This window comes from Anser cygnoides, chromosome 1 (genome assembly GCF_040182565.1).
Source record: "Anser cygnoides isolate HZ-2024a breed goose chromosome 1, Taihu_goose_T2T_genome, whole genome shotgun sequence".
Classification (NCBI taxonomy): Eukaryota; Metazoa; Chordata; class Aves; order Anseriformes; family Anatidae; genus Anser; species Anser cygnoides.
Genome location: NC_089873.1, coordinates 498,942 through 511,177, shown reverse-complemented (window position 1 = coordinate 511,177; position 12,236 = coordinate 498,942). Strand labels below are relative to the sequence as shown.

The 12,236-nt window shown below is 53.3% G+C and overlaps 1 protein-coding gene across 4 annotated transcripts in view; it reads right to left on the bottom strand.

Moving 5' to 3' along the window:
* Nucleotides 1-12,236, bottom strand: part of SHANK3 (SH3 and multiple ankyrin repeat domains 3) — a 390,143-nt gene that overhangs the window by 121,438 nt on the left and 256,469 nt on the right. For all 4 annotated transcript variants that reach the window (XM_066992893.1, XM_066992848.1, XM_066992765.1 and 1 more), the window contains exon 15: nt 7,306-7,381. In XM_066992893.1, the coding sequence (XP_066848994.1) occupies nt 7,306-7,381 (76 nt within the window). The remainder of the gene's footprint in view (nt 1-7,305; nt 7,382-12,236) is intronic.

Below are 12,236 nucleotides of genomic sequence, written 5' to 3'. Positions count from 1 at the left end.
TGCTGTTACGCTTCAGAATGGTTATCAAGTGAGAGGAGGGGAGCCTGCCCCACAACAATCTCTCACCCTGTTCCAAAGCAGACCTCCTATCTATCATTTGTTATCGGCAATGTGCTAGTGAGGTTTAAAACTGAAATACTGCTTCCCTAGCGGTTGATTCCACAAAAGGAAAGACTTTTTTTCAGTATATAGCCTACTATCTTCTCATGTTCTCAAATATATCCCTCCGTGTATTTGTAGCTTTCTTTTCACCTTATTAAGCAAAAAAGAGTAAATTACATACCCCTCCCAAATCTGCTATTCACCACGTGAATGCTGTTCCCTCCTCCATTTCACAGGATATCCATTCAAACCTTCAGCCATTTCAAAGGCTTCTTCTGAAAACTAAAGTCACTTGTGTGTAATTTTCTCAAGTACTTTTAAGTTGTTCCTCAAACATTGTCATTATGTTAATCTCCCACGTCTGAGACCTCCAGTGAAGTCAGAGTTGACGGAATAAGCACTTGCCTGCAAATCACGTTAATGTCTGCTGCACAGATCTTACAGCATCTTAGTTACTTCTTGATCTCTGCTCTAAAGGGATCTATCGGTTCAAGTGTTTAATTGTGGTGATTTCACACCGATGGGCAGCTAAGTTACAATGTACCGCTCTCTCACTCCCTCTCCTCTAAGGAACAGGGGGAGAAAATACTATTTAAAAGGGCTCATGAGCTGAGATAAGGACAGGGAGACACTCACCAATTACCGCCACAGGCAAAGCAGACTCAGAATAAGGAGATTAATACAATTTATTGCCTCTGATAGCAGACCAGACCAGGGAGAAATAAAAGCAAACTAAAAACACCTTCCCCCCACCCACCCTCTTCTATCTCCTTGTCCTGAGCGGCACAGGGGAACGGAGCTGTGAAGAACAGGAAAAAAAATATCCATTTATCCTATTTATTAAGGCAATCCTAAAACCAGCATGTGAATCCCCATACCACACAGGCCATTCTGCCTCCTCTCGAGTCCAAACTCCGTTTCGATCCCGAAACGCCGCTGAGATGTGCCCCGCGCAGCTGCAGGCTCTGCTCCCCGTGCTCGGCGCCACGCTGCAACCGCAGCGGCCAGCGCCGCCTGCGTGCCCCAGCCCCAGGCACACGGTGGACTCCAGGGAAGAGAGCCGATGTGGCTCCATGGAAATGGTAAGGTGCTGCTCCTGTCCCGGGGTGTCTTTTGCTGTCAGGGTGGCTGAATGGTGTTTCTCACATCACCTGCATCCAGGCCTTCAGACAGGGGTCGTGGGTGCTGCCCAGGCATCAGCAAAGCCAACACGCAGCCTCAGGGAAGGCAGCAGCTGCAGTTACCTGTCTTACCCTGAGCCGGTTTTCCCTAACTGAATGGCGAGGCTATGTTTTGTTTCTGCTTTCAGTGAACGACAAGCTTATACACTTTAACAAACTTCTTTCTGATTTCCTATCAGCATGCTGCAAGTATTTTGACACAACAGGAGCAGCAGACGCATGCACCCCACCGCTCAGCACCACCTCTGTCTCACCGTCTCCACCAAAGGCAATCCCGACCCTTTCTCCATTTCAGGAGAGAGAGTGAAAGCACTCAAGTTACATGTCACTAGGCAAATTGATGGAATAACGATCCATTAAAGGCTATTAAATACAAGGACATTGCCTCTGGCACAGGAAGACTCTGAACAGTAAACTGCTGCAGGCAGGAATAATATTTTGGGGAGCTACTGAAATGTGCTTATTCTGTACTCATTGCTGCACCAAGCACTGCCGCTGGCCACGGGGCAACACACGATACTGGCCTAAAGGGTCTTTGTCATGCTCCAGAGGGGCCATCTTCATGCTTTTATGTTGCATGACTACACACTATATTATGGGACAACAGCTAAAATCATCCAATCTGTTTCAGTTTAAACAACCAAAATCTGTCAAAACCCCAAGTTTCCACATCCAGGCTTAGCATTGTTACTGTGATCCCGGCACACCCCGGTCACACCGTGGCAAAGCAGTCCAGCACACCACTGACTGCCTGGGAGTGCCGAGACCAATGGGACTACGGGGACAGGTCCAGAGAGGCTTTATATCCCCTGACACGTAGCCCCGGGGAACTTTAAGATGAAAAGATGCATTATCTTGTCTAAGGCGTGCAGTTAAAGACAGACACATACACAATTACCTGACTCATTCCCCTCCTCCCCAGTTGATTCTGCAGTAACAGGACCACTATGGGCAAAACTGCCACCACGAGAAAAACTGCCCCCATTTTTTCCTCTTTCATGAGGGTCCCTGGATGCCAAGTTATAAGACAGATGGGACAGCTTCTTATTCCCTCGTGCAAGACCATTCCAGCCAGCTGCCCTTCCCAGTACGCTCCCTCCATTGCACCACCTCATCATACAAAAATTTCTGTGGATTTCCCTCAGGTCAGAGGGAAAACAGGAACAGGCCAGAGCCAGAAGAGATCGCTCTGCTGCAAGCTACAGCCCACAGACTAAAAGGTGAGCACCTTTCTCTAAGTACAGCCTTTGGTTTACTTCACGTAGGAAACTGCTGGCTCCTGTTTCGCTCAGCGTCCACCAGGACGCCCAGGACCTTTTCTGCAGAGCTGCTGGGTGGCCCCCAGCATATCCTGGTCTCTGGGGTTGTTTATCTCTGGATGCAGGACTTTGCATTTCCCTTGGCTGAACTGCATTAGGTTCTTGTCAGCCCATCTCTCCGCCCGTCCAGGTCCCTCTGGATGGCAGCATGACCCTCTGGTATACCAGCCACTCCTTCCAGTTCGGCATCATCTGCAAACGTGCTGAGGGTACACTCTGCCCCATCATCCAGTGTATCTACAAAGATGTTGAACAGTATTGACCCCAGTATCAACCTCTGGGGTTCTCCACTAGTGGCTGGCCTCCAACTGGACTTTGTACCACTGATCACAACCCTCCGGACTCAGTCATTCAGGCAGTTTTCAATCCACCTTGCTATCCAGTTATGGAAATACACTTTGACAGTGCATCTTTGAGGATGTTATGGAAGAAAGTATCAAAAGCCTTGCTCAAGTCAAGATAAACAACACCCACTGCTCTCCCCACACCCAACGAGATAGTCACCTCATTGCAGAAAGTCATCAGCTTGGTAAAGTAGCATTTCCCCTTCGCAATTCCAGGCTGGCTACTCTCACTCACCTCTGTTACCACGAGGATGATCAGAGGGCTGGAGCACCTCTGCTATGAGGACAGCACAGAGCTCCCCACGCCTTCCTCCTCACCCTTCCTGAAGACAGGGCTGACATTCGCTTTCTTCCAGTCGTCAGGAATCTCTCCCCACCAACACAGCCTTTCCAAGATAATCGAGAGCGACCTTGCAATGCCATCAGCCAGATCCCTCAGCACTCCCGGGTGCATCTCGTCAGGCTCCCTGGGCTCATGGATGCCCAGTTTGTTTAAACATTCCCCAACCTCATCCTCCTCCACTGCGGGCAAGCCTATCTTGGCACGGACTCTCCTTCTGGTTTCAGGGGCCCCAGGCTCCTGAAGGACTTGCCAGTGAGGACTCAGGCAAAGAAGGAAGCTACTCAGCTTCACTCAGCTCATTCAAACTCTTCTTGCTGCATAAACATTCACCTTCCTTAGGAAGCAGGGAGAGAAAGCGTGAGTTTGGGGGCAGGCAGGGAGAGGAGCAGATGGGTGCCAAGGAGCTCTGAAGCTACAGCAATTCGTGCCAGGCACACCAAAAGGACAGCACTCAAACCCAGCAGCGTCGATTCAGCTGGACTTCAGAAGGGCCTGGCTTGAAATCGGGGTGTCATCTCTATCTGGCCAAGGCACTCAAAAAGCCTGCCTCATTTTCTTGTTCAAAATCATGCCTTTCTCTTTTAGTGCCGTACTCAGAAGTCCTCGTGAGCCCAACTTGTCTGTGACAACCACCGGTCCCTGCAGGGGCCCCGGACTGAGTGGGCAATACCGCAGCATTCAAAAAAAAGCTGCGACTGCTGAAGGATGGCCTTACCAGTGAAGGCTAAGGCACTGAGTACCTTGGTCTTCTCCTTGCCCTTTGCCATTAAGGTCCTTGCCTCATTCAGCAGGGGACCAATATTTTCCCCAGTATTCCCTGATTTGGCTTGCAGAATCCTGTCCTGTTTGCCTTCTCCTCCCTTGCCAAATTCAATTCCAAGTGGGCTTCGGCTCTCCTAACCCCGTCCCAACACTCTCAGACACTGTGTCTGTATACCCCCCACGTCACTTCTCCCTGCTTCTGCCCCTTGGTCACGTCCTTCTTCTGTCTGAGTTTAGTGAGGATCTCCTTGTTCATCCACACCGGCCTCCTGCTGACCCATCTGTTTTCCTGTTTGTCCCGATGGACCATTCCTGAGCTTGGAGGAGCTGATCCTGGAGCATCAGCCAGCTCTCCTGGACCTCTCCTCTCCCCAGGATGGCATCCCATGGAATTCCTTCACACAGATCTCTGAAGAGGCTAAAGTCTGCTCTTGAGACAATCAGGTCAGATGCCCAGGCTTCCTCTATTATCAGAGTGAAGAGTTCAAACCAGGGAACAGGACTACTGTCGGCCAGGTGCCTGAACACAAAGCCATTTCAGCAGCCACACAGGACGCCAAGAAGGCAGCCGTGCCTTGAGATCTGCTCTCTGGGGAGCCTCACTTTGGGCTTCAGAGAAAAGCCTGCTTCGCCCCAGTTCACAACAGTCATCAAGGGTCAGGCCAGGAATCCTCCTGACTTCCTAGCAGCAGCTAACCATCGGAACATGATGAGGAAATTACAATAGAGTAACCATAGCGCGGTGCTTCCGCACTACGTGCTCCTAACCTCTGCTGCTGCATGACTAACTGAATTCCTGAGTCAGAGTCGATCTCTTCGTATTCAGAAACCTGCAATGGATTTTTCTTTCTCTGATTTGTCCCGCTGCTTTCTGAACCTGTGTCAATTTTTAGCACTCTGAATGTCACTTAGCAAGGAGTTGCACGGTTTAATTGTATGTTACATGAAGAACCTCCTCCTTTTGTTCACTTTTAGCATTCCACGTACTTATTTCATTCAGTACCTCATGTTCTTGCACTGAAAAGACGGAGATCAACTACCTCTGGTTCACCTTTTCCATATCACTTATTATGGACTTTCACCAAGACCCTTCTCCTTCACCAACATCTTCTAACCACGAGTGTTTCAGTCTATTCAGTCTCACCCTTATGGAAGACGTTTCACTATTTTGAGCCCCTGTTAGTTTTCCCTGCCAGCTTTTTGACAGCTATGTTATACACCTGAAAGATGAAAACTGGATGCTGGTTTCAAGATACTTGCATAGTACACAGTTATACAGACACTAATATTCATGTTTTCCATTTTGTCCTGTTTTCCTTTCTTAACAAACTAAATTTCCTTTTCCAGGTTTGGACTGGAATTGAAGTAATCCCCCAGTCTTATTCCTGAGCAGGAGAAGTCAGTCCAACACCTCCACTGAACACAAAATACTACTACTACTTTTTTGCTTGCATGCATTATCTTTTATTTTCTGTATTGGAGTTTAGCCGCTCAGTACCCAGTGTCACAATATTCAGTACTGTGCAATTGTTCTGCAACTAAACTCCATTTTTTTTTTCTACAACCCTGGCAATCTTAGAAGTGTTGAGTAACTTTGTTAGCTCACCATGCATAAATGATGTGGAAGGGAACCAAGCAGGTTCAACAGCACGGACTTGAGAGCAGGTTCCCCTGGAAATCCAGGGGTGAGCCTTCTCCAATTGCCCTCCTACACAATCGCTTTAATTGTATTTTCTGACCTACTCTTGTTTGCTTTCTGTGAATGCCTCAGTATTAACGAAGATGTTTTCACTGTGATATCACAGTGATGTCAGATCTTTTATTCCTAAGCAATTACAAAGACATGAAGAATCTTTAATAGGCAAGAGTACCTTGCAGCGTTGCTTTGAATGTGTGCTGTCTTTCATGTTGCAAAATAAATTTATTCTATTATCCCACTGTTTATTGACCCAGCTTGATGCAATCTCATCCATCTGCCCTTGTCTTCCTTACGAATTTTGAATAATCTGCAAATTTTGACCTATTTCCTGCCCTTTTCAAGACCTAGTGCAACCAGTGACCCCAGCACAGATTCTCTGAGTTCCGTGCAGCATTTGGCTATGATGGAAATTTAGTGTTTTTCCCTCTCCATTCTTATTCTTCGCTGTTTTCTGAGTCATAGCAGCATTTTCTCTTTTGTCCCATGATCAGTTAAGAATATAAACAGCTCTGAAGAAGCATGTCACAGGATTTTTGAAAATCCAAACAAGCTACACCCATAACTTTGAGTAAAAAAGTGTTGAGAGCCATGGAGACAGATTTAGGAGAAGTAGCTCAGAACAAAGAATACATTCACTGCTTTGCTGGTAAACTCAAAGACTTCAGGATAACTTAATTTTGCATAATGAATTATCACAATTTGCTCCTTTCACGTCATTCATGCTTATTTCATAAGCAATAATGCCCATCCAATTACTTTAATGACCAACAGTTTGAAATAGCAATGAAGCCTGACTGCAAGTAGGGAGTGCATTACACAGAGTAACCCTACATCTACCCCTCAAGCACATCACACACAAGCCGTGTCAAAAGCACACTCTTGAATCCAAAAAGTAGAGCCACTCCTACAGCTCAGTCTCCTACAAACATGTCCACCAGCCACACGTGCTCAAGACGACATACAAAAGAGCAGCACCACCCCTGCTTTCATGGTAATTCCAAGCTTACTTCAGTATCAAGCCTGACCATTTTCCCAAACGTCAGTCTCCCTGCCAAAGTGAGTACACCCGATCGGACTCGATGATCTTTCAAGGTCCCTTCCACTCCCTAACATTCTGTGATTGCCACATACCTGAACACCCCAGGTGAACATCCCTGTAGTCCAGAGAGCACATTCAGTACTGCCAAGGGGCTCAAGTGACTGCAGTCTGCATGCTATCGCCTGCACAGCACCATCCTCTTCCCCTTCATAAAGGAACCATAATCCCAGATCTGCATCCAAACCATTTCCTTCAATTCCTGGAGCACACCACAAAACCTCCAGAACACTTATTTCTAAGCTAAAACACAAGCCGAACTGCCCTGTTCAGTTTCAACATTTTATGCAAGCAAGCCTCATCTAGGACTTACAGTTTAGACTACAAATGAATTGACAGAAACAACCAGAAAGTTTCCTTCCCATAAAATTAACATGACACATACTGCACAGTCAGAAAAATGAGATGTTCTTTCCATGGAAATGAATCTCCTTATAATCACAAAGCAAAGATGCTTACCTGTGAGAGGTGAAATTGTCGTAAGAGCCCACAGTATAATGTCGGAAGAGACGCTTTGTCCTGTCTTCTCTGGTTTCTACAAGAGAAAAGACACATCACAAAGCTGAGAGCTAAAAGAACACTTATCATTACCTCTGTTTTCTCTATATGTATACAGAGTGAACCTCGCTTTCATGCAAACATTAATTAATAAACACGCAATAATCTGCGTGCAGACGTGTCAATGTGATCAGTCCCATGCATACTTGGGTACAGTCCCATATGCACACAAACAGCATCAGTGAACGTAAGATCTCTTCGCTAGGACTTCTGAACCCAGAGATTTTAATATACCACGCTGAAGCATCAAATCTCGACAAACTCCAAAGTAGGGCCAAAGAGGAGAACCAGCCCCAGTAAGGCAAAGACATACTCCATGTCCCAAGGGAGCTGCCAGATTTTGTCCCTTTGCTCTGTTTGGCCACTTGAATTTTAGGCATGTCAAGCAATGTGGATGCAGTTGCCACAGAAAAATTGGTAACAACTCCAGTCAGCCTTCATCTCCTCAGGCGGTCACTGAGATCTCCGAGTTACGAGGAAGGAAAGCCAGGAACCCAGAGAGGCTTCTGCTACCTCCCGTGTGAACCAGCAGCACTGCCCCAGCGGCTCTTCGGCCGAAGTCAGCGCGTTGGGCTCTTCAGGCCACACATGGCCCAAATATCCCCTTTTGGGTGTAACAATTCCAGAGTCTACTTGCTTGCCTCAGAACGGTGGAAAAAGCCAGAGAAGCTGCCAGCCTGACCTGACACTTCAGGGCAAATACAGGAACCCACAGGTAGGCACCCAGAGAACTCCAAAGCTGACAAGAGAAGAGATGCTTGGGCCTCCAGGCTGCTGGCCGCTGAGGAAAGGCAGCTTGAGTCATGGCTAGTGGACACGGATGCCACTGCAGCCATCGTAATGTGGCTGGCAGCCACTGGCTGAAAGGTGACAGGGAGAATTTAAGTTAAGTATTTCATTTAACAGTGTAAGAATTTAAGCTGGACATTCCCAGTTACCATTTTCCTAACCCAGAAGAAATTTGCATCACACTACCAAAACTGAAGTTATTTGCACGACCCAGAATTAATATGCAAGACTCAAGCTGCAGGGAGCAATTGAGGCCTTGCGCCAACCAGACTGAGAACATCACATTGAACCAGCTCACACACGGCTACACTAGGGTGGTGGCAGGACACCAAACCATCAGGTCACTCCATTTGCCTTTGTCACTACATTCTTTTGAAGCACTTGGTGTTGTTCACTGCATTAGCGGCTACATCAGGCAGGCTGCTGATCTGATGCAGATAGGGAACGTCTTTTAGCAGACTGAGTAGGGCAGTCAAAAGGGGGACAGAATGAAGGGGGAAGGAGAAGAGACGAAGAGTAAAACATTTTTCTCTTCAATAGGGACACAAGCTGTTTGCACCCAAAGCAGCAACAACACAAAATAGATGTTTGCTTTCACCTGCTTTGAAATTGTCATTTTGGAATGACAAAAGCCAGCAAGAAGGGGCTACAAAAGTAGAGGGGCAGGAGTTTTTACTGCCATTGCAACGCTGTCAGCCTAAGGAGGCTTGTTTTAAACTCAGGACAGGATGCACTTTCAGAGCTTTTACCCTGGTCTTGCGATCAGAAGGAACCATCACCGCTGTCCTAAGCCGGTGAGTGGAATTGCTGCTACAGTGGTCACAACGCCAGCCGCCCGCCGTGGGGACAGGTGACAGCCCCCGCTGCATCAGCAGCTGCCGTGCCACAGCCAGCACGCTTCCCTGCACCCTCGCAGCTCCCCAGCAGGCGCGGGCTGTCCTCCGCTACTGGAGGCTGCGTCTGGAGGTCGGCTTCGCATCTCCTCTCCCAAAGAGGCTTGTGCAGCGGGGTGTGAGGCATGTACTTCGACAAAGATGTCCTGCTCGGGGGCGAACCTCGCCCTCAGCATGCGCTTCCACTGCACGCACAAAGCACGCTTACTACTGCCAAGGTTAAACCAATAATTACCTTCACCAAAGCGTAGATATGGATTTGCCAAACACAGCCTTGTATATTTTTTTAGATTTTTTCTTTCTGATGTCCTCTTTTTGTTTTATTTTTTTAGATTTTTCTTTGTCATCTCAGAAGAGCTGAAGAGCAGCCTTACCACGTCCCTGCCGAGTAGCGCCCCGTGCCATGGCTCCGGCTTTCCTTCCCACCACATCAGACACCTCCAGGCATGCCTCAGTGGCCTCCGAAGCGGGGTGTGCGCGACAAGCCAGCGTGGCGTGGCAGTAACGTGGTTTTTGCAGCATTGCAAAAAACTTTCTCAGAAGTGTTTTCTCTGGCTCCGTCTCACGCGTTTCCAGTTCCTATTTTTGCACAAGCTTCGCAGTGTACGTGACGGAGCAGTAGGGACGAGCACGCGTACCGCACCGTACCGATCTGTACCGCACCGTTCCATTCTGTACTGTCCCGTACTGTGCCGTACCGTACTGTATCGATACAAAATTACTGTAAATTACCGATATAACACGTAATCGTACGATTCCTGCACGATTCCTGCACGATCCCCCTGCGCTATTTTTTAGCGATACGGTTCAGTGGAGGACTTGTGTTAGGCCAGAGGTCGCACCAGGTGATCGCGGAGGTCTCCTCCAGCCTAGACGGCTCCGTGACGCCGCGGCACCGCGCCGCGCCGTGCGGGGGGGCCGCGGCTCGGGGCTGCCGCCGGCAGGGGCCGCCCGCGCTCCACGGCGGCGCCGGGGCCCCCCCAGCCCGGTCCGCGGGCGGCCCCGGGGCGCGCAGGGCCCGGCGGCGTCACCCGGCCGGCGGGGGGGCGCCCCGCGAGTCCTCCGGGCTGGCGCCCTCCCGCCCAGCCCCGGCGCCGCGGTCCCGGGGGGGCGGTCCCGGGGGGGCGGTCCCGGGGGGGCGGTCCCGGGGGGTTGCCGCAGCGCGGCGGGGACCGCAGGGGCTGGGGGCGCGGAGCTCCCGGGCGGCCGGGGGGGCGACGACCCCGCTCCTGCGGCTGGAAATCAGCCGAGGCAGCTTCGCACCTCGCTCGTAACCCTCCGCAGCGGCGGCGGACTGCCAGCCCCTAACGCCGGACGGGGACGCCCGGCCTCCGCCACCGCGGTAAGAGCACGCGGCAGCCGCCGAGGGAAGGCGGCACCAGGAGCCCCGGCAGGGCCGGCGGGCTGCCCGGGAAGCTGCGCACCGCACCGCACCCCCAGCAGCAGGGAGCAGCCCCAGCAGCAGGGAGCAGCCCCAGGAGCAGGGAGCAGCCCCAGGAGCAGGGAGCACCCCCAGCAGCAGGGAGCAGCCCCAGGAGCAGGGAGCAGCCCCAGCAGCAGGGAGCAGCCCCCAGCAGCAGGGAGCAGCCCCCAGGAGCAGGGAGCAGCCCCAGCAGCAGGGAGCAGCCCCAGCAGCAGGGAGCAGCCCCCAGCAGCAGGGAGCAGCCCCAGCAGCAGGGAGCAGCCCCAGCAGCAGGGAGCAGCCCCCAGCAGCAGGGAGCAGCCCCCAGCAGCAGGGAGCAGCCCCCAGGAGCAGGGAGCAGCCCCAGCAGCAGGGAGCAGCCCCCAGCAGCAGGGAGCAGCCCCAGCAGCAGGGAGCAGCCCCCAGGAGCAGGGAGCAGCCCCAGCAGCAGGGAGCAGCCCCCAGCAGCAGGGAGCAGCCCCAGCAGCCCCCAGCAGCAGGGAGCAGCCCCCAGGAGCAGGGAGCAGCCCCAGCAGCAGGGAGCAGCCCCCAGCAGCAGGGAGCAGCCCCCAGCAGCCCCAGCAGCAGGGAGCAGCCCCCAGCAGCAGGGAGCAGCCCCCAGCAGCAGGGAGCAGCCCCCAGCAGCCCCCAGGAGCAGGGAGCAGCCCCAGGAGCAGGGAGCAGCCCCAGGAGCAGGGAGCAGCCCCAGCAGCAGGGAGCAGCCCCCAGCAGCAGGGAGCAGCCCCCAGGAGCAGGGAGCAGCCCCAGCAGCAGGGAGCAGCCCCAGCAGCAGGGAGCAGCCCCCAGCAGCAGGGAGCAGCCCCAGCAGCAGGGAGCAGCCCCAGCAGCAGGGAGCAGCCCCCAGCAGCAGGGAGCAGCCCCCAGCAGCAGGGAGCAGCCCCCAGGAGCAGGGAGCAGCCCCAGCAGCAGGGAGCAGCCCCCAGCAGCAGGGAGCAGCCCCAGCAGCAGGGAGCAGCCCCCAGGAGCAGGGAGCAGCCCCAGCAGCAGGGAGCAGCCCCCAGCAGCAGGGAGCAGCCCCAGCAGCCCCCAGCAGCAGGGAGCAGCCCCCAGGAGCAGGGAGCAGCCCCAGCAGCAGGGAGCAGCCCCCAGCAGCAGGGAGCAGCCCCCAGCAGCCCCAGCAGCAGGGAGCAGCCCCCAGCAGCAGGGAGCAGCCCCCAGCAGCAGGGAGCAGCCCCCAGCAGCCCCCAGGAGCAGGGAGCAGCCCCAGGAGCAGGGAGCAGCCCCAGGAGCAGGGAGCAGCCCCAGCAGCAGGGAGCAGCCCCCAGCAGCAGGGAGCAGCCCCCAGCAGCAGGGAGCAGCCCCAGGAGCAGGGAGCAGCCCCCAGCAGCAGGGAGCAGCCCCAGCAGCAGGGAGCAGCCCCAGGAGCAGGGAGCAGCCCCCAGCAGCAGGGAGCAGCCCCCAGCAGCCCCAGGAGCAGGGAGCAGCCCCAGCAGCAGGGAGCAGCCCCCAGCAGCCCCAGCAGCAGGGAGCAGCCCCAGCAGCAGGGAGCAGCCCCCAGCAGCAGGGAGCAGCCCCAGGAGCAGGGAGCAGCCCCCAGCAGCAGGGAGCAGCCCCCAGCAGCAGGGAGCAGCCCCCAGCAGCAGGGAGCAGCCCCCAGCAGCAGGGAGCAGCCCCCAGCAGCAGGGAGCAGCCCCCAGCAGCCCCCAGCAGCAGGGAGCAGCCCCCAGCAGCCCCAGCAGCAGGGAGCAGCCCCAGCAGCAGGGAGCAGCCCCCAGCAGCAGGGAGCA